Source organism: Perca flavescens, chromosome 12, assembly GCF_004354835.1.
Source record: "Perca flavescens isolate YP-PL-M2 chromosome 12, PFLA_1.0, whole genome shotgun sequence".
Lineage (NCBI taxonomy): Eukaryota > Metazoa > Chordata > Actinopteri > Perciformes > Percidae > Perca > Perca flavescens.
In genome coordinates this window covers 23,486,587-23,509,778 of record NC_041342.1, presented here as the reverse complement: position 1 = coordinate 23,509,778, position 23,192 = coordinate 23,486,587, and the positions used below count along the sequence as shown (strand labels likewise).

The window sequence follows — 23,192 nt, the reverse complement described above, 5'->3', positions numbered from 1 at the left end:
TAAACTTGAACAAAACTAAATTCATGATATTCGGAAATCGTACTATAAATACAGATGTTAAAATAGTAATTGATAATGAAACAATTGAAAGAGTCTATGAAAATAAATTTCTGGGTGTTGTACTTGACCATCAACTCTGCTGGAAGCCACACATTAAATATTTGTACACAAAGATGGCCAGGAGTATTGGTATATTGAGCAAAACCAGATACATCTTGAATAAAAATACTTAACATACTCTGTACTGCACACTTATTGTACCATATATGTTATATTGTGTGGAAGTTTGGGGAAATACCTACAAAAGCAACTTGAAAAAAATAAGAGCAATTAGGATAATAAATCACATTGGGTATTATGAACACACTAATCATCTGTTCTTTAATTCACATTTGCTGAAATTTATGGACATTGTTACATTTAAAACTGTACAATTGATGTTTAAAGTTAAAGAAAATAATTTACCATGTAACATATGTGCAATGTTTAATGAAAGAAATGGGGGATATCATCTAAGAGGACATTGTATGTTTAAGCAACCTCTTGTGCGAACTACTGTTAAAAGCATGTGTGCTTCAGTTTGTGGGGTGACCTTATGGAATGGACTGAACAATGATATCAAACAGAGCCATAATATTATTCAGTTCAAAAATAGATTAAAGACAACATTACAATACAGAAAAGAATAAACTGAAACATAGGATTGTAATTTAAAGGTATTGTTGTATATTATTGTATTGTTGTAAATTATTGTAAGACCGAAAGATTGTATGCTGTATTTGCATATCTATTTTACTTTGTATAATATGATTTAGGGAAATAAGGGGCAGGATCAAATAAGCTATTTGCTTCTGTCTGCTCCTTCTCAAACTAATCCTTTTTATATTTTTTGTTTTTAGATTCTGATTGTTTGTGTTTTATTTTATGTTTTTTATGTTTTGCAACATTGTTGATTGTTCGAGATAAACAAATAAATAAAAAAATAAAAAAGAAATGGTAATGTATTGGCAAGCTCCTGAAAGTGCTTCCTTGTTGGAGTGTTCCAGGACAACATCTGAGATTTGAGACTAAGCTAGCGAAAAGCATTGACTTCATAAGCTGTGTTATCATGGACAAGCACATTGTGAAAAGTATGATGTGAATAAGGTTGCATTAAAAAGGTCGCTCTTCAGTAGGCTGCTGTTTTTAAATGATGTTGGGACGTTCTTGAATGTTCTTGGAAAACTACAATGTCAATGGTTTTACTAAAATATACAGTACAATACCACCAGTATGGTGGCTCTTTAAGAAACTTTTACAGTATCTCCATGGGTTACAGCATTAGCACACTGCTGCTCGATGTGAGATGAATCCACATCCTGCAAAATCTTGGCATAGCTTTTCACAAACTACACATCAAAGAAACACATCCCCACCAGCACTTTATTCTCTTTTATGTTTTTTTTTATTGTGGAAAAGATGCAGCGTTTCAGTCTGGGTAGCTACCTGACGGCACAGAGGTGGGGCTGAAGGGGGCGTACAACTCAGCAGGAGTGTGTTGCTGCTGGCGGCTGCTCCTGCTTGGGTCCAGTGTGTTGGCAGGTGATGGGGGCATCTGGGAGGCAAAGCACACACACACACACACACACACACACACACACACACACACACACACACACACACACACACACACACAGATGTCATTTCTATCAAAGTCACCGCGCTGCACATTTATCTTCAAACTGCAGAACTGTCGGATAATCAGGTAATTTGGATCTCTGCGACTGTCCTAATTAAATGACCTAATATTACGGATAAAATAATGTAATTTGTCCATGCAAAGCTATAAACTTGTTTCAATTACACAAAGTTAATCGGGATTTGCTTTTGTGCGGTCGTACTCACCGAGGGAGGAGTGGACATGTCACCGAAAAGATCAAAGTGGTTGATGTTCTGTGAGTCGAACCAACGGGTGGGGGGAGAGAGAGAGAGAGAGAGAGAGAGAGAGACAAAGTCCAGTGATACATCACGACAATGAGATTTGCACAGTCGTGAAACCTTAAATCCATCTCCAGATAGGGTATGGTGGTTGCATGGGTGGGTAGGTGTGGGGGGTGCTGAGGATGGCAAGAAACAACTATCCCCTCGTTTTTATTATCAGAAAATGGATCTAAAATGAATCTTTCATGGCTCGCTATAATTGAGTGGGTAAAAGGCTATTCAGTCCTACAAAAACAGGCTCTGATTAGATATCCTTATGTCTGCCAATCAAGAGGGGCCCCCTGTGAGAGGCTGAGCCGCTTTATTATGCCGTTTCTACTCCGTGAGCAGATACATACACAGAGGAGTGTGTTTATTTCATCAAATAAATGAAAGGAAGACGCTCCTGAAACCACCCAACCGAGACAATGAGGCCACCTCACCATATAGGCAGACGTGACCCCAGCTCTAGTCCCCTCTGTCCTCCACTCGCATTACTTAAAGGAAAGGGGGACGCGGCTATGAAAGAGACTGGAATGGCTAAGTTGCATGAAATGTGTCTGGGGCCATGCACAAGCAGACAATGAATCACCGTAAAAAGCACAAAAACACACAGAACACATGGATGGATTTTCATGCTACAAATAAACAGATACACACATATTTAAACAAAAGAAAGAATAGGGAGGAATCACAGCAATCAGTGTTGCTGCTAACAGTGTGTCTATGTCCTCCTTGAATAAGCCGGGACATGGCAGATTGCACAGTTTGCACGGCACTTTGGAACCATTGAGGGTCACAGAATGAGTCTGAATTTGGAAAAAGGTAAACATTGTACACAGAGGTCTCTCCCTGCAGGCACTGACACACATCAGGGGAGCTCGAGGCTCTTAAAAAGCTCCAACTGAATGAACAGACAAGCAGTAACACTTAAGAGATATGGAAGCGCTGCTACTTATACTGGCATGGGCTGTTGGGGTGAGATAGCGAGGGGGCCGGGGCGGTTTATCTGTTTGATATGCTGAGCAACAAGCGCACAAACAGCGAAGAGCAGAGCAGCACTTTGCTAGCACTGTTTTCAAAAGTTGCGTGGAAATTGTCTCTGGGTGAATGTGTGGCGAATGGGCTTGAATGAATGTTTTTTATAAGCGATTAGAGAGATGTAATAGCGTGGTCACTGCATGGTGGTGAAGAACTCATAAAACCTACCAGGATGAGATTAAGTATATTTTCAGTTTGATGAAAGAGGGGGAACTCAAAAATGCTTTTTTTGGGCTGTTTTCCGGACAAAATATATTGCTATTCATTAAGGTACAGTTTCTATGCGTGTTTGGTGGCCTTGATTGTATATAGCTGTGACTGCACTGCATGCAGCTCCACCCAACACCCGCCCCACCTACAAACCTCTCGTGCTCATCCTCTGAGGAAGACGGAACAGCCACCCCTTTATTTATCAGTCTGCCGTACCAGTCAGACGGGGCCGGCAAACAGACTTCAAGCTGATTTTGTCTTGTCCATCTGGTCACAACAGATTTTGGATACGAAGCCTGCCTCTCTAATGAAATTGCGGACATGTCTGACTTTGGATAACCAATCAATTAGTCTTTTCTCTTAAAGCAGGCTAGGCATGACCAATGTAGCTTTGTTTCATTATCATCATCATCATCATCATCATCATCATCATCATCACAGAAAGCGGGTGCAGACATAGACCCCTCCGTCTGAGTCTTTCTAGGCTTGGGAAATACGTTTTAGAGCCTGTAGACTGTAATATAACTAAAACTATTAGATACAGCAGAGAAAAATATTACGATATACAGTATATGCTATATACTGTCAAAGGGGGCTTAATGCACTTCCTTCAAGAGGATCTTAAAGAGAGGTTTGCAAGTAGAAGAGTAAAGAAACAAATAATAAAAAATAAAAACACCTACAGTCATGAAATGGCGTTTTGGGACATCATAGATCCCTTCCTTCTGCTGACTGGTTGGGACCTGCATTGGATTGGAGGTCAATCCAAACATACGTAAGTGACAGAGAAACACCTTTTTTTAGGTTTTCTTTTTAACAGGGTGGGTTATTAAAAAAACAGGATCTTACAAGAACCGAAACATGTCTATTTAAAAAGACAAAGCTTTCTGCATCAATTTCGATTCAGTCATTTTTATAAGATGTAATTTTATTTTTTAGAGCAATGGGATAATGCAAATTCTACAGCTGTTTAGTTGAATCAATTCTACTTAAATCAATATTGATTGCAAACGATGCTCTAGGATCGTGCATGCTGGTTTTGTGAGTACTAAGAAAGCCTACTGTTATTCTGCAACAGTATGTCTCAACTGGTTCATCCGACAATACGAAAATGTCTCAGCTCTGGCTGAATATTTCTCTCACATTTATTCAAACTATCTGTTGCTCTTAACCTCACCGCGCTGTGTCCCTATCGCTCCCTCGACTGGTTAACTTTCCGTTACAATTTATCCGAAGTCTATTGATCTTGTTTCATTCTGAGATCAAATGGCATGGCAAGTGATTAATCTCTCTCTCTGCATCTTTCATCTTCAGAGCAAGATACAGAGAGGCAAAAAGAGGAGGAGGAGGAGGAGGGAAAGAGGGAGAGAAAGGGAGGGAAAGGGGTAGGATTAAACCATACGACAGGTCCCTGGAGTCCTAGCTGGTCTTTCAAATGGTCTAAAACCAAAAGGTCAAAGTGTTGGATATATAAAAGGAGCCTGGTATACAGGCTTTGAGTGAACTATCCAGATTAAACAACTAACCTTGACTCTTCTGTAGCTGTTTTAGACACTACATGAGGCATCGTTTAAAATACAGTAAAACGGCCGCCTTTTTATTTTTTAGTACGTAAAGTTATAATCCTAATCCTAATTACCTCTCTATTTAGCAGTTTTCATTGGTTGTGGCCGAGACCCATGCTGAATTCAATTTGCTTTTACACGCACAGGAAACGATGCATGCATGTAATCCAGTGTCATTTTATTTCATTGATAGCCTCACTGTTTAGTGTTCTTAGTTACTGCTAATGCAAATGGAACATTCCTACTGCTGCTAAAAGTGCTGCAACTGGCGAAAAATGGCTTTTATTGTGAAGAAGCCACAGGAAACACAATGTCTTTGTCACTTGGTGTGATATACAAATGTAGAAAAAGTAAAAAAGGTAATTTTCATTTTTTGACAGAGGATCAGTTTTAATTATTGCATGGAGTTATGGACTAAAATCTTTATAATAGATCTCACAGCTTCATTTGGTTCTTGGCTTTTTTTTTGGAATGGCTTTTAATTTGTAGCTACATTAAAATAGAAACCTGAGTTTGAGTTTTGAGACCTTTGAATCCCCAGAAAATCCTTTCTCCAAAACCAATCTGCACTTTGTAACTTCTTTCAGAAAAGTGCTATAAAGTCATGTGGTTAGTACTGTTACTATTATCATCTATCACAGGGCATGAAGAGGGAGAAGAAAAAGGGGGCAATGCTTGTCTTTGTACCTGATAAACGCTCTCCTCTGACTGGGGGCCACGGAGGGGTTCGTGTCCAGCCTCAAACACTATGTACTATAGAACAGAAGTAGTGGGCAAGGCGTAGAGGTGCAGAGAATAATGAGATGGGAAGACAGAGAGAAAGGTTGGCATATAAAATAGAGAGATACAACGAGGGAGTGATACATGACGAGAATAAATGAAAGCACAGGGGAGCGAGGATGACGTTGAGTGGGGAGTGAAATGAGATCAAGTATATGAAGGGTGTAAAAAAAATGGGGCATGGGAAAGAGGAATGGGGGTGATGTAAAGAGAAAGAAAAAAAAAAGAGTGACGTGGGAAGAGGAAAGAGCACAAGTATAATAGGTCAGGCAGTAGTTCAAGGCAATGTGGAGGTCTTAGCTATAGGTCTTCCCTTCAACATCAGCAATATGATGCTCCACCTCTTTAAGAGAAAATAGACCGGAGGTCAGAATATTTGCATGAGTGATCACTCAGATCCGTCAGTATCTCCTCTTAAGATTGGCTTCAATAATTCAAATGAAATCAAATTAAAGGAATAGTTTGACATTTTAGGAAATACGTTTATTTAGCAGGGTTAGCTTAGCTTAGCATTAAGACTGGAAACAGGAAAACAGCTAGCCTGGCTCTGACTACAACTACTGTCTGAATTGTAATACAATTCGTACCAGCTCAGCAATGTTAATTTGGTCAACAACCTATTTTTCATGACGTAAACAAGACTAAAACTAAATCAAAAGTAATGATTGAAAACAAGAATTAACTACATTTTTGGTCAACAAATAAAACCTAAATGATAATGTGAAAGACGGATGAATTGACAAATTCAAAGTCTCATTAAACAACCTGCATTCATCTGCCGAATTATACACACATATCTCCGAATAAGTAACAGTATGCTCCACCGCCTAAAAATATCTCTTGTTGAGCTGTTTGACCTGTTGCAATAGCCATAAGAAGTCTTTCATTCAGTAACGTTAGGTCTCTGTCAGAAATGTTATCCAATGTTATTTATGGACTTTATTATTTTACAATCCACTCAGAATTACCAAGAAGCAGCAAAAAGAAATGTTGGGACAAACTACGAAAATATGCTAGCAGCACACTGATGTTTGTAAAAAAAAAAAAAAAAAAAAAAAGGTAAGTTAGTGTAACATTATAAAGTGCTGTGGATGTAGATGTAACAAGGCTAACATTATTTTCAGTCAGCTATCTTTAATTTTGAAAGGAATAAGTAGGATTCATGTCGGCAGTCAACCATCTAAATCTTCCTCTAGATCTTCGCGAAAGAAATAACGCTATGTTATCCGATGTTTAGCTTCTTTTCTCAAACTGAACACAGACAATGAACAGTACTATAATGAACAAGTGAGTTAATCCAGCTTCTGAACGATCAGTTGCTCTATAGTGGAGAGTACAGCTAGCACCGCTAATGCTAATGCTAATGCTAATTGTAGGTGAGCAGGAACAAGAGAGAGTGAGCTGTTCTGTTCAAACAGTCAGAGTTTAGAAATGATAACGAGATTAACTGAGGAGAATCAGTCTGTTTGTGTTACTGCAGACCAGAGTAACATGGACCCTGTGTGTGTAAACAGCCAAACGGTTCATTAGGCGGAACCTCCGGCAGCACGGGACAATCCTGTAAATAAGAACGTTGTTGATATAGACTACCACTAACTTGATAGATGAGAACGACACCTGTAACCACGTTAACTGTACACAACAAAGATGGCGATAGCTGTAGCCTCAAATAATTACAAGACATAAAAATAAAAACAAAACATGACAAAAATGAGACTAAAAGACTAACTAAAACCAAATGACTAAAATTGGACAAAAACTCTTTACATTTTTGTCAAACGACTAAAACTAAATCAAAATCAAGTTAACACTCACTGCAGCTTGTTTTAGGTGCTGTTAGGCGGTTTGTGTTACCTTTTGGACAGAACTAAGCTAATGGGTTTTCCCCCCGTTTCCAGTCTTTATGCTAAGCTAGGCTAATTGGCTGCTGGCTCCAGCTATATATTCACTGCACAGATATGAGTCTTTTTACATAAGTGTATTTCCCAAAATGTCAAAGTACTGCTACAAGATTCTGGCTGGTCTGGAGTTTTGTCAACCAACATCAACATAATTGAAAAAGCTGCAAATGGAATGACTTTATGCAAAAACACACTTCAAGAGCAAAGAACAGAGGTGATCTGGGAGGTAGTTGGACATACCACTGAACATAGCATTCAGAGTAAGAGTTAGTGTTGTCTGTATTCAGTGTGAGCAAACACAGCGAAAAAAACAAAAAAAATAACATGTTCACCCAAATAAATGCACAGGGCAAAAAGAAGGGGAAAGGGTAACAACCAGTCAGGGGGGGGGGGGGGCATGTCTTTGGAAGAAATCAGAACATTGACACAGATCAACTTAAAAATATGGTTTTACAACACTGCACTGGCAAATGGGAGTTGAATGGTTGAACAAAACTGTCCACTAGGATGGTCTACTGTGTATTACTGGAGTGGTGGAATATCATGAATCAATAATTCAAGCAGATCAGTGACTGGAGGAGATATTTAAATTAAGGAATCATTGTTGTGTTTTTTTTTTTTTTTCTTATTCCAAACTTTAAGAGTGAAAACAGCACCAGTGAAGCTAGAAGAGCATCAAGGTCAGCAGTGTTTCGTCCCTGCTCGGTGTGCCTACGGACCTACCTGGTAAACGGGATCGTCCACTTCGTCCTCCAGGATGGTCTGTGCAGTGGTGGGACAGAAGACAGATGACACATTTTGTTTTTCATCAGTAATACAGTGCAGCTCAATTTAAAGTCTAATTAGAAAACAAATGGAGGAAGGACGGAAAAACAAATACATTCATTTCAGTCCGTCTTTTCCTGCAAGCGAACATAATTACACACTGACAGCGTGTTGCGTTTTAATGAAACAGTGATTTGGTACACACACACACACACACACGCACACGCACACACACAGACACCAACGCATGCATTTCCTGTCACACATACCTGACTCCAATAAAAAAAAGCATCTTAACCTGTTGCATTTACATTATATTTAGATATTCAACATACAGTAGAAATAAATGGTGCAGACAAACAGTCTGCACTGCACTTCAGAGGAAGTGTTAAGATTTCTGTTGTGTGAATCAAATGCTGCCTGAGTTGTAATGTGTGATCTCGCCTCCGTATGGGAAAAGAAAAAAAGCAGAAATGTGCCGTCCTACCTGGTAGACTGCCTGCTCACACTGTTTGTCCTTCTGGGCCTTCTTCTCCATCTCCTCCCGCTGTTTAATGTCATAGATGAGCGTAAAGAGGTCACGCAGGTCAATGATGAGAGGCTCCGCCTGGACGAGAGAAGGAAGAGGAAGAAGAGGATGTGGAAAATGAAGGAGTAGAAATAAGAAGAGGGATGTAAGAAATGAGAGAAAATGCACAAATAAAGAAAAAACATAGTAACAATAATAATAACATTAGAAAACAAATAGTTAACCCTTTAACAGAATTCTGAGGTGACTAAGACTTGATTTTACTGTTATCCTTAACAGTTTAATGAATATGTTTTATTATGGGGCGTGACCTTCATGACTGTTTAGAATTTTATTTATTGAAATATTCCAATGGCATTTTAGTCAGCCAACTCAAATATAATAGATTATATGAATGCAGAACATGAAGATGTTTGGCTCTGACCTCATCACAGTGATGATATCTGCTTGTATACTTAGTATCTATATGATCAACTAGTGTATTGTTTTAAATACATCTGACCTGAAAATAATGTAGTAGAAAATAGAATTACCGCCTTGCGGTTGTATGCCTTGCCAAACCGGTCATGTTGCAGTTTACATCTATACCCGTCCACACTCATATAACATATGTAGTGAAGACTTTGAAGGCATTTAATAAAAGGTATTAAGTGTATATTTTGGCAAAATGTGGATGCTTTAACCCAGCATATATATATATATATATATATATATATATATATATATATATATATATATATATATATATATATATATATATATATAGCAAAGACATTCTTTTATTATGGCCAAAAATGTGTTTTGGAAGTGCACCTCCCAAATTTTCAAATTTTCAAATTCAAGGCGTTCATGAGATTAGATTAGATAATAGATAATACTTTATTTATCCCACAATGGGGAAATTCACTTATATATCACCTTCATGAGAATCACTCAAGCAATCTTCAATTAAACCGTCGTTTGTTTATTCCACACGTCTCCACCGGAGCTCTTGAGCTGTTGTTGAACATTTGTGATTGAACAAATGAGTGCACATGTAGGCTTGAGACATGGGCTTGAGTCAAACTTGACAAAAATGAGGATTTAACTGCCCATGGACTAATGGAGACTTGAATGCAAAAACACTAAAGTCTCAAATTTTTATCAAAATGGGTGTTTTCTTGTTTGGTCTATAATTTGCATGGACTTGGTCTCATCTTTTTAAAAACACTTATTTTAACACATCTTTAAAAGGACAATGTTTAAAATCTTTTGCCATGTTAATGGTCAGCTTTTAGAAATTTAAAAAGACCTGATATTCAATTTTCTTATACAGTCTTGTGACTTTTTTGGAACTGCCGTCAAGGACTTGAGATTTGACTTGGACTTGCCTAAAATAACTTAAAAACAGCTCTAGCAGAGTGGCACCTACCGACTGCGCGGTCTTGACGGCCACAAACTTGTGGTGGCCCTCCTTCCCACAGACGTAGCCAAAGGCCCGGTGGTCCCTGGTGTCCTTTGCGATGTAGCTGATCTCATGGACTGAGTGGTGATGCATGAGCACCTACATGGCAGAGATGCAAAGTGTTACAGAAAAGACCACGTGGGCCAGGTGACATAGGGTAATCACACGATCTACTGTATGTCTTGCAACCCTTAACGATGCAAAAAAGCATCTCGTTTCATTTCTGCCTAGTAAAAAGTACTGTACACTGTGTTGGCAGTAAAAGTAGGTCAACATTCAAATATCTTTGCATATTGTTGAGCAAAATGAAACCAAGTGTGTGAATTTAAATCTCTATTACAAAGTACTCTACAGCTACTATATAACTTGTAATCCAGTAGCATGATGCTTGTTTTGTGCTGATCCGTCAGATTGGGTGACATCTCTTGGTCCATTTTTTTCTTTATGTATCTCCATCTTTGATATCAGCAGGATTCGAAAACACACACACACACACACACACACACACACACACACACACACACACACACACACACACACACACAGATTGTAATTCAGCTGTCACTCAGGCACACCCACTTTCCGCTTCACTATTAGCAGAGATAAGCTTAGGCACTTGGGAGGAGCTTTCATTTAAATATTATATATTATATATTATATTATAATTCAGAGGGGAGCGTCGCTAGTATCATCTCAGATTAATGTAAAATACAAAACTAATATGACTAGTCTACTCGATTCAGTGGAGAATCATGTCAGCTTTGCATAAAGTATTTCCATATAAATGCTTGCTGACGCTGCCTGTGCTGGAGTGATCCCCATTCCCCATAATAACTCAAAAGGGATATTAAGTGTGGAGTGTTATTTACCGCCAGTAATCAGTAAATAAAGTGAGGAGCATTAGGGGGCATGATTTCCAAAAGAACAAATGAGCTTGTCAAAAGCCGTTGAGCTGGTTGGTGTTGGCGGGACGCTTAATGTTCTTTTTCATTAGAGGCGTTAGACACGCCACTATCACCACCAGTCATAATGAAAAGAGATATAATCAAAGATAGGTGTTTTTTTGGGAGTAGACGGTTGGCGGTGGGGTTGGGGGTCTGCAGCCACGGGACAAATGCTGTTGCATAATTATCAGTTTAGCTCTAACGACAGCTGAGGTGGAGCTGTGGTGTAATTAGCATTAGTGGCAATGATCATTAAGGGGTGGAACGGAGTGCTAATTATCGGTTAGCGCTGATGAGCAGAGTGGGCCTATCTAGCCAACACTACGCCCCAGGACGGGGGAGAGCCCAGCCCCTCGATCATCCTGTAATGGAACAGCAGGCCTCTGAGTCCGCCAGGGGGATGGAAGCCAGGATGGAGGCGGAAAAATCCCGTCTTATAGCATCACCATTACATCACTCACTGGGCTATCGTTACTAGGCAGGGCCTGAGTGATCTTTGGTAGGTCCTGCAGCTAACCCCTAATCTTCCTAGGGTATGTGTTAAACCAGTTTTCTCAGGGTTAAATATCAAAGGCAAGACCGGTAACTTTATGTTGTCAAGCTCAATCTGTATGAACAAAAGGGCAAACTGTCCTGGGGAAAGCATATTACTGCTCATTTTGTGTTGATATATGGAGAGGAATTTGGATTTTTGCTAATTTCCATGATGGAATTGTTTAATTTCAGCACAACCTTGTGAATCATCTTCCTTCTGCACAGGTATTCGTACTAATATGTCAACCATGCCAGCCAGGCTTACAAGATGGCGGCCCTGGCAATCGTGAACTGAACCATGCGGGCGTTTGCCCTCTGGATGTCCTATACTGTAGGTTCACAGTTACAACAGCTGGCGGAGGCCTCACGGTGTAGCTCTGCCACGAGGCCCACTCGCTGACATGCTACTCACCCCTGATCTCTCACAGTAAATCTTGATCCCGCCGAAAGAGACCGTCAAGAACACTCTCTGCTTGTGCTCCCCTTTGGAACGTGCCGAGGAAGCCATTCCCTGCAGGAGATTAAAGGAAACGACATGAGGAGATGAAAGGATATGAGCTCAGCATGAGAGACAGTGAGCCTTCTTCTCTTCCGACTCAGGTGAGTGTGACAGTGGAAGAATCTGGGGGGTGGGGGGATTGGGGGGGGTAGGGTGATAGGAGTTACATAAGGTGTGATAGGACAGAATGTTCTTTCATGTGCCGTTTCTTGAAGCTTCACTCTCAGAGGAATTCACACGTCGACTTGCGCAGCAAGTCTTATTATTATTGCGGCCTATTTTTTTTCTTCCCTTTTCTTGAAGTAGGTTTACTGCACTTCAACGTGACACACACAAGAGCTAGCTAACAACAAAAAGGTGAGATTTGCTGACAGAATGGATCGAGCTGCTGACCGACCAGCTCACTCTGACAACTTCGCATAGTGCTGACTGAAGAACCAATAGAGCCTTTGAAGTACGTTTTTCACATGGATCTCATCAGCTCCCTTTTTTCGTATATTTTCAACTCTAATAAAGAAAACAATTAACATTTCCACCGTGTTCCATTTGACGCGACCTGTGTGCTTGACATATCTTTAATAGAACAAAGCCTGCAGGAGAAGAGAGGAAAAAAGCAAAAGAGGAGAAGAGATAAGGGAAGAAGAAAGACCTGCCCGCTATGCTGAATACGTCTGACAAAACTGCAGGCCCCGTAACAATGATGAGTGGTCGACCTCTTCTGTAAATCAGCTACCCTCCGCTTCACCTTTCTTTTTTTAAAGCTCAGCTTATATTTAAAACCCAAGCCATAATAGGTTGCATTAATCACCATCAAGCTCTGCTTCTGCAGGGAAATGTTAAAGGAAAAATATCCGTCCATCTTAACATACATAAATGTACATTCATATGAGAAAAAGAGGAGCTGAAGGGATAAAGAGGGTATAAAGAGGGAAAGGGTAAAGAGAGGAGGATAAAGAGCAGAACAGGCAACAGGGATAAGGAAGAGGTAGAGAGTAAGTGGGAGAGAGGCGGGCGGGCAAGTCGATGGATGTTGTCAATCAGCAAACGGCTTCTCCATTTGGTGGATTAGTCCTCAAGGCAACGAGAGGCAGTTCAATAGAGACCCCCGTCCCCTCCTCTATCCCCTGTCCAGATAATAGCAGGTCTGTATCGACTGCCCCATTGACTGTAACTGGCTAGTGGTTTGGTGACTACTGGAGTCGTATGGAGGGCACTGCTGAAATGTCAGATCGAGGCAGGGAAAAAGTTGTTTTAATGGACATATCCTTTAATGGACATATCCTTTGGAATGGATATGGGTGATGAGAGGCTTTTCCTTCCAGCTATACTCCTCTTCTCGTGGGGCTTCCCACACATTTAAGCACCAGCAAAGTGTGTGAGAAGATACTAAAAAAATCATGGGTATACGTCCTGTTTTGGAGGAGGATTTATCCCATAGCCACCTACTGCAAAGATGCTTGTGCTGCTGCCCCCACCCCCACCCCCTCCCAACAAAGAGAGTGATTGAAGTATTTCCTGCCTTTTACTTTGGACCCAGTACACACAGCTGGCATTTAAGAGGATACAGAATAAACTTCTAAGAAGAGGACACACACATTTTCTCAGTGAAATGCCATTTCTATTGATAATTGACTGTTAGCTAAACCCCACACCTGAACAGCAATTATTTAATCATAACTTAGCAACCGTAACTAGGCACAGCAGGTCTGTTGAGCTTTGGATTTCTTCATATGTTGAAGTGGTGTGCTCTATTAATAGTGATATCTGGCATTTAAAAAGTTTGAATGATGTTTTTTGTAGCCTAATATTACAACAGCAAGACTGCTTTAATTGTGTGTTTATCTGCTCTAACGTAAGCTGCTAACTTTAGCACGTCTGCCTAACTAGCTTAATACCAACAGTAGTAACCAAACTGCATTACTTCCAAAGTCAGGGGCTTTTCAAACTACATTATTTTGTTGGCTTACAGATTATGTTCCCTTGCCATACTTACAGTATAATTTTAGGAGAACAATGCTGTTTATTTCCATGTCATGGATCATTAACTGGTGAGGATACTTCTTACATGGGACATCTAGCTTTAGCTTCAGTTATTTATAATAATAATTTGTGTAGTCATCAAGGGCACATTTAAGACCTGCTTATTTTAGCAAAATTAGGTAGCTTAGGTAAAATCTGCGATCCTCAGTCGTCATTCCAGCCAATGAAATTGACGGTAGCCGACAAGAAGTAAGAAGCCTGCTTTAGTCTACCGCTGTCTGACATCAAGGACCCATTATTTTGAAAATGACAAAACATTTCAAGTGGTAAATCTGCACTTGTTATCACGATAAACTGTGCATGTGCAGGAACAGAAAACTTGACAGGCAGTATTTTAATTTACAGTGCATTTTACTAAAATAAGTTCAAGAATACTCAACCCTTTCATCCACAATCACCAGTATTCAGACTTTCTGTTGGGCTGAATTTGAACTAATTTTGTTGCAAAATTCTGTAAAGAACATTGGCTGAGTAACATTATCACAGTTTGCATATGTGCTATAACATCAAGGACTTTGTAGTAAAAATAGAAGGCTGTGACTGACATGAGAAGACATTCAAGAGGCAGACAAATTGGGTGCGGGTGTGTGTTCTTGCAGTCACACACTAAACATTGAAAATTTCCTACTTAAGTGATATACTGCTTTAAGCGTCTCAACATAGAACATTGGAAGCTAGTGTGCCTCCAAGGTCAAAAAAGCTGTGCGAATAAATGTGGAGAGCTTTGAGCAATGCTAAAAATACAGCAGCCTATTAGAGGGAAAATAAAGTACAAAGCTGCTCCCATTTTGCAAAAGATATAACCAAACTTACAGTAGCCACATCACAAAGAGCTCCAGAATTATATGGTTGGACTTTCTTTGTTTGTCTGGTCAGTTCTTTAAGGGGCTTCAGTGAGTCACATACAGGACAAGACAGCTCCCATGACTCATTTAACAGACAATACAGACATGCCCGAGCATGCCATTTCCAAATCTGACTGAGATGAGTGAAGAGACTCAATGATGTCCCCCACAGACACACACACCTTCAGCTTCATCATGGAGTCCTGGCACAGCTTGTCCCCGCGCGCTGCTGTCACCTCATCAATCCCGATCAGCTTGGCCTTGTAGCGCACGCCATCTCCACGGAAACGCTTAATAAGCCCCGCCTCACTGCGGTCCTGACCTGCGGCGGGAGAGAAAGAGAGAGGACGAGAAATAAGAAAGTGAAAATGAAAGCGAGAAATTACGGGAAACAAGGATGTGAGCTCAACTGAATCCTACAACTTTAGTATCATGCCCTGCTTGAGGTACAGAGGCTTGTGTGTGTGTGTGTGTGTGTGTGTGTGTGTGTGTGTGTGTGTGTGTGTGTGTGTGTGTGTGTGTGTGTGTGTGTGTGTGTCCGCGCTGATCTGGTATAAATATTTATGGAATCAAAAAAGCAAAATGAATTGCAAATTAGCAGCAGCGAGCAAAGATTGAAAGAAAATTGAATTCAAGATTAAAAATGGAGTTGGCTAAAGCCGGTGGACTTAATGAGAAAACAACTGGAACATTGAGAACACTCTGCCATCATCTATTGCAGGGCATTCACACAGAAAGCTTGGGTGGAAGGTTACGGGGGGGGCTCACTCCTAAGCCTCACCCACGGCCACAGTTCCCATGGGTGCTATTGGTGGTGACAAACCAGCTTGAATTGCTGCTATTGAGAGGAATCATCTCGGTCCAGCGCTCACCCATAATCCACAAGGCCCTCCCTGGGTGATGGATGTTGGGTGGAGGGATAGTGGTGTGACACGGGGGGGGGGATTTCCAAATGTGTGTCTGGTTGGCCTCGGGCTTCATAATGTCACCCTGTCGCTTCTCCCTCCCATCCCTGTTGCTGATTATTCTGTCTGTCAATCTCTGTAGCTGCCCTGACACCACCTTGACACTGACACCTTTCTCATTGTGTCTCTGCCATCGTACTGTTTTGATTATGAGGGTGCGAGCCTCAAGCGCTGTCTCGTGCGTATACAATGTATTAACCATCCCCTCATAACCTGTGCAGGGTTTTTGTCAGCCGCAAAACACTGTCTCACAGCCACATTTATACTACAAGATAGCAGGATTTCAAAATCAAGGTCACCATCACCTATGAGAATTAAACAGTTTTCAGGCTCCTTGCTCACTCAATTCTAGGTCACGAGCCCGTACAGTACATCAGTTAACAGCACATTGAAATGACTGGCTAAGCTGTGTGCAAGAAGAGCACAAGGTTTAATATCCCTAACAGAGACTGTCAGGCTACAATGAAAGACCGTATTACAAACCCAGAAACACACAGTAGTGCCATCCATGCTACAACTACACTAGAAGAAATGGAATTTCTTCTTCCATTTGTGGTATCTGGCCCTATAAGTTTAAAGTCTGTATAAAGCTCAAATAAGCTTAGTCCTCATGAGAAAGTGTAGCAGTGCAGTGGTTTAATGATTAAACTCGGTGGCGTGAACTTGCATGTTCCTATGTTATCTAACATGTTACCTAAACATACCCAATATAAGCTATGGTTTTTAGAGCAAGAGGCAGAGTATGTTCATTGGCTTTGTACTTCTGCAGGACTCGTTATTGATGCTGAAAACTTGATTTAATAAAACCTTTATGATCAAGTACAGTGTCAAGCAAATTTCCTCCTCCTCACATCTTCACATCATCGCAACTCAAGATACAACATATTCCGTGAATTTCCAAAGAAAACCCAAATGGAGGGAAAATAAATGCACTTGTTTTGGCTATGCACACCCTCTCACCCTCTCACTAATGGGGCACAATTCTCTAAAGGGGAGGGGGGGGGCTTGACAACGGTTATAGTCATTAAAGTCTCTAAGTAAGTGAATGTCAAATCTGGGTTTATTTCAGACTTGTTTCTAAGCCAGAGGATAATGAGTGTGATATACAGCCAGTCAGCCACTCTGTGTCTCTTTAAACAATAACCAGACGCAGCCTCGCATGCACACAGAAGCCATGTAGAGAAATTAACATTCCTGCTTTGATGACAGACTCACTAAAAAGACAAGTATACATTGCTTTGTATATGCTGTTGCTTAAAGCTTGCAGGACAGATACAAGTGAGGGCGGACTCCTACGGTAATGATTGCTGTACCTTATTCAAACCATCCCTCATACACTGAATGGAGCCTATTCATACAGTATTATGTATTCCATCCAGATTTTACTGACTCATACACTAATGTAATGTAATGTAAAATGCATGCTGCTCCAGTTGCATTTTAAACACGATCGGTCCAATTCAGTGCAGCTCTCTCAGATGAGCTTTCACCAGATGTTCTGTGCCATTTTGTTTCTTTACATACAGCGTGCCATTTCCCCTAATAACACTTCAGGAGAGATTTAGAGGTTTATGCACAGATCCTCAGAAAAAGTAGGCCTTGCATACCGAATGAGAGTCTTGACACAGTGGCATACCTCGTACAATACGTGCTCTGGGTTCAGATTGAGGCGAGCGAGTGTGCTGTATTTGAAAACTAAAGAGCTGCGAGGCATGCTGTTTCATGTTGTTACACACTGTAAGAAAGGAGAAGAGAGAAGGAGGTGAAGGTGTGTGTGAGGGAGGGTAACACATATTCCTCTGGCTTTCTGGCTTTACAATTACCCAAGGTTGAATGGTCATCACAATATTTCTGGCCCATAAGCCTGATGCTCATAATTTGTCTGACAGAGGGCTGCCTAAAGCATAGTCTGCGTCTAAGTGTATCCTACACATGGGACAACATGCCTGCCATTTGGGAGTCCTGGTGGTCTGAGAGATGCATGCGTCCTAGGTCAGAATCCAGCCTTGGACCATTGTCACATCCTTCTCCCTGTTGCCCTACTTTTTCCAACGATATAACAAATGCCATAATTAGACAAATCTTCAGAAATGTAGCAAAGATTTAACAACCAGGACATCCAAGGGCCTCAAATCAAACGCTACTATCACCCACCTGACACACAGGCCCAGCACCAGCACCATGGAGAGAACAATTACTGTTCCTCGTGCTCCGTACTGTTTCAGGGTTTGTCTCTGATCACAGTGTTGCATCCTCCTCCTTGCCACACTAGAATGGGGACAGTGAAGGGACAGATGGCAACAGATGGAGAGTCAGAAGTGCCCCTCCAGATATAAAGACTTGGCAACATTAAACTTTTTGTTGGGGATCTGGGCATCGAGGCAGCTTAACCTTTGAACCTTTCTGAGTGTGTATATGTGTCTGCCTGTCTCCTCTTGTCAATATCCCTGTCTGCAACAAGGCCACACACGCAATGCATTGAGCTATAATGAGAGTGTATGGCGATGCCTACTCAGTCATGTGTTCACCTACATGCGATATACAATGTTAACCATTATTTTGTGCACTCTGCACAGGAAATGTTACGTCCCTAAAATGAAAACACTAGGTATGTCCTATCAGCGCAGGGGGCTGATGCCTTTAAGCAGCAGTAAAGAGAATGGATGTCTGAGGAAGGCAAATCTGTCCCTGCCATCTGCCTCCCCCATGTGCACAAAATAACTTCCATAAGCCTCAGCAAACACACAGATACACACTTACAAACATTTACAGCAGCACACATTCCCTCATCCAACCCAACACTGATGTCAAAATTCCTCCACCAACTTTGGCATTAAAGAACGGAGCATGTTTTGGTTTATTGAATGATCATTAAAGCAGTTACAGAATTAATGAGGGGCATTGTGCACATCGTCAATGCAGTGGACAGACCATTGAATTGCTGTAGAGATACACACAGGTATTGATGTGTGCTGGGCGGTGATGGGCGAGATCATTCTTTAGCTATAGGGGCTCCACAATAATGCTGTTATCACACTTATGGTGAAGCAGTGGGATTAACAGTCAGATAAGCGTACCAGCAAATTATTTGGTCAAATGTAGGAAATAGTGTTTGAATAGGGTGAAATGGTTACTATTTGTATTGCTTCTTACAATCTTTCCAATGTCATACATCCAGTATGAGAGGTGATTGCTGATTTCATTTTCTTTGCCTTCCTCTGTCTTTCCTCTGTGTTTGCTGGCTCCTTCTCCTCCTCTCTCAATGTCTTTCTGTCCTCTATTCCTGGTCTCTCTTTTTAAAAATGAATCCTTATTTTTGCGCACAGATTACAGTGGGAGAGCAACAGTTGCTATGGAGATAGAGCAAAGCCACGGATGTAAAGCAATTCTGTTGATGGATAGATGGGAGCTTTGGCTGTACCATGGCAGTCAGAGTTTGCTGCTGTGAGATTAGTCCAAACAGTTTTTAAAAAGGAATGACATCCCAAAAACAAAACACAATGTAGCTAGTATTTCCAGTATCACCCTAAATGTTCTGTTGTCCTCTGGAATATGTTATTTAAGTGAATTATGACTAAATAAGCAAACAAAATAAGCAGCATGCCCATGACATGATAAGGAAAATATCATGGACATATTCTAGATTGTCCTTATTATTAACAAATTCCATAGAAAGACAAAAACCAACAATAGATGTATCCTGCTAAAAAGCATCTGTGTAGACAACAAAAACCAGAATTGGGCAATAACGTACTTAACATATACGAAACATATTACAATAATGTAATTAAATGTTTCACTAACAAATAGCATTAGAGATCAAAGTTTACAATGACATAACAGTTACTAATTCCAGTAACAGGCTACTTACGACATTATTTGGGAAGAGACGGGTCAAGTACGTGTTGGCTTGGCTCAGGGGCTGGAGGTGTGGGCGGCTAGCCTCCACCAAAAGATGAGGAACATGCCTTCCAGTAACTCCACAGTTTTTTTTGTTTTTTTTATTTATTTAAGTGTTGTATCTTCATTTTATAGTTGCTAGCTAGCCAGTGGTACAGTGGTATACACCCTCCAGGGTTCATACAAACCCTGCGGCTTCACTGGACTTTTAGAGCGATGCAAGCAGCCCCCGGAGGCAAATTTGCGTTTCCTAGGATGGCAAAAACATGTCTCGCATATGTGTCATTTATCAATCATCAATCATTTTCTATTACTACACACTTAAAATACTTTTGTAAAATTAGCTTTCTTGGCTGGCGAGAAGACTGCTCCTGTATTTGTGTGTTAAATATAAAGCTAAAGGCTGGAGAGTGTTAGCTAGCTTAAATTAGCATTAAGACTGGAGAAGCAGCTAGCCTTGCCCTGTTGACAAGACTTCAGTCCACTCCACTTTTCTTTCTTATTACTTGCCCAACACTGTTAAATGAACTTCAGCCTTCTTGTTTGAGTAACGTTTGCTAAAACCTACAGTTCCGTGCTGTTTAAAGGTGCTCTAAGTGATGTGACGCGTTTTTTAGGCTACAACATTTTTCGTCATATACAGCAAACATCTCCTCACTATCCGCTTGCTGCCTGTCCCCTGAACACACACTGTAAAAAAATGCGGTCTCTGAAACCAGCTCATTCTGCACAAACAACAACAAACAAAAACAAACCCTGCCAACCTGGCCCACGAACCACAACAAACAGTCTTCCAGCCACTAACCGACAAGAACGAGCTGGTTGAGTCATGAATACGCATTGTGGAAGTAGCCTACGTGCTAACGTTTGTGGAGACTGAGCTGTCTTCAGAGACCGTTTTTTTTACAGTGTGTTCAGGGGACAGGCAGCTAGCGGATAGTGAGGAGATGTTTGCTGTAAGTGACAAAAAATGTTGTAGCCTAAAAAACGCGTCACATCACTTAGAGCACCTTTAAGGAAATTTAGCATTTAAAATATAGATATTTATGACCCTTAAAAAAAAGATGTATATCTTCCCATGGAGTGAATGGGCTTGAGTGCAACAGATAGAAACAGATTTACAGATTTATGGTTGGTGTTGGTCTTTTTAACAGGAAATATTGAAAATATAAAATAATGGCAACCTTATCCTTTAAATCACACAAATTCCTTTGGTTGCTTCCAATCCATATGCATAAACAGTGGTGTATCTAAATACATGCCAACAAGATGATCCTAAGCAGTGTCCTTCACCTGGCCCCAGCCCTCTCACAAACACCGCTAGCTTTCTGCCTAACAGTCTGCATGCATTTATGTTGCCCCATTTCCATTTATATGGATCTAAATAGCATCATTGCTGATTGTTACAATGGTCCCCGCAGCACGTGATTAACATGGTAAAGTCAGGGGCTGATAGCCTCCTCCGATGAGCCGCATGGCCACGTGTATAATAGCCCAGCGCTCTGCTCTCCCCCCTCCACTTAACTCAAATCAATGGGCCCTCCTCCAGCCTGGCCATTTATCTGAGCAAGACAGGGCTAGTGAAACAGCCACAGAGGACCTGGCCCTACGGCCTCGTTACAGCCAGCCCGCAGAAGCCAGATTTACTGGACTAGCTGAAGTGGCTTTATTCATGGATTGAGAAATGAGAAAAAAAGGATGGAGAGATGGAGAGATGGAGGGCAAACGAGAAAGCATCCTCTTCTTGCTCACTTCCTTCCCACTCCCTATGGATCTCATTCTTTCTACCAACATTCTAGCCCCTCTTCTTTCTCCTTTCAGCCAATTCAATCCCATTTCAATCTCCCAGTGAGAATGCCTCATCCTATTACATCACTTATGCTGTTCATCACGGCGACAGGGTGTGAATTACCCTCTCCATGACACCTAAATCATGGTGCTACCAAACCCTGGGGCTACACGGAAGAGCTGTTACTACATCTGGATACCTGGGATGAGACAGGGCACCCTCGGTGGGCTGGACTAAGTGAAGCTTCTCTCCATGTAGTCCAGCATTATTTAACTCCATCCAAACATGACTTAAAGTCAAGTTCCCTGTCTGCCAAACATGAGAAAGCTACCACTTTTCCATTTTGTCCTGATTCCCTTTTCTACTTGCTTCTGCTGCTTTCGTTTACTTTCTCTTCAACAACTTTCTTTTTTTTTACATGCAGCTACATTACAGAATTACAGAATTGTTGTACTAATGCATTACCGTGGCAGAGATTAGATTGGTTTGTTTTTTAGCATCTCACGTACCTTTGATCCTCCTGGACTCCCTTCGCTGGCTGGTTTTGACACCCGGCTGGAGCTCGGCCTCCGCTGACATCCTCCACTGCTGAGTCCCTTATCCTGCTCACAGCAGATCCACCATGGGTTAGCAGCCCACTAGCTAATCCTCCCAACCCCCAGTGTCCAGTTCCCCCACACTCCAGTCTTTCTTACAGTCGCACTTTGGTGAAGAAAATCTCATTCAAATCCATGATGAGATGTCCGGTACTCCTCAATAAATGAAGATCCAGCATTGATAACTACGCTCTGTCACTGATGGCCCATGATGTTTCAGTATTGCTGAGCAACACATGAAAAGATGATTGAATTATGAGCTGGGTGTTCCTCTCGAGAGCAGCCTCAGCTCAGATTTGACATCTCCTGGAGTTACCCGAGTTCTCTCTTTGAAGGTCAAGTATCACATGGTCCACTGTTGCTCTTTTCTGAGGGTCCACCTATTACTCAGGAGTAATTCCCTCCGGGGGAGACTGTAACATTGATCGAATCAAATATTGTTCTTCAGAGTAGGTCAGGAGTGGATATTATTCTTTGGTAGAGTACTTCAGATGCAGTCCGACAGCCCATCACAGTCACTTGCTCCGAGCACTGCAAGGTGAGGAGACAGGGATGACAGTTAATGTTAAGCTGGAAGCGGTTCAAAATAAAAAATAAATATGCCCCTTGATCACTCATTACAACATTAATTTAAAAAACGAAATGGCAGGCACCAATTTAACAAATCAACAAAGATGTTATTATCTCTTTTGGATCATCAATCCTTAATTAGAGCGCAGCAAATGCATGCTGTTCAGTGCCCACCCTTGGAGGAGACCTGTGGCAAAATATTTGACACTCTTGTTTTATGTACAGCTTGTGAGTAAATATAGAACATTAAAGCATAACTGGTGCTTCTGTGCATGCAATGCAAATTTTCAGAAGATGGATTGTTAATGCTCACAGC

The 23,192-nt window shown here is 41.1% G+C and overlaps 1 protein-coding gene across 2 annotated transcripts in view; it reads right to left on the bottom strand.

Annotated features, from left to right (window-relative positions):
• The window catches only part of dab1b (DAB adaptor protein 1b), a 44,873-nt gene that overhangs the window by 6,633 nt on the left and 15,048 nt on the right, over positions 1-23,192 (bottom strand). Inside the window, exons 2-11 of one of the 2 annotated variants that reach the window (XM_028593370.1) lie at positions 22,220-22,837; positions 15,239-15,378; positions 12,085-12,183; positions 10,162-10,293; positions 8,709-8,828; positions 8,180-8,218; positions 5,463-5,528; positions 3,894-3,953; positions 1,885-1,932; positions 1,486-1,594 (exon numbers count right to left, since the gene is read on the bottom strand). In XM_028593370.1, coding sequence (XP_028449171.1) covers positions 1,486-1,594; positions 1,885-1,932; positions 3,894-3,953; positions 5,463-5,528; positions 8,180-8,218; positions 8,709-8,828; positions 10,162-10,293; positions 12,085-12,183; positions 15,239-15,378; positions 22,220-22,289 — 883 coding nt within the window. In that variant the 5' untranslated portion in view covers positions 22,290-22,837. Of the gene's footprint in view, positions 1-1,485; positions 1,595-1,884; positions 1,933-3,893; positions 3,954-5,462; positions 5,529-8,179; positions 8,219-8,708; positions 8,829-10,161; positions 10,294-12,084; positions 12,184-15,238; positions 15,379-19,892; positions 19,964-22,219; positions 22,838-23,192 lie in introns of those variants that run through there. The other variant, XM_028593371.1, reaches the window with a different exon arrangement.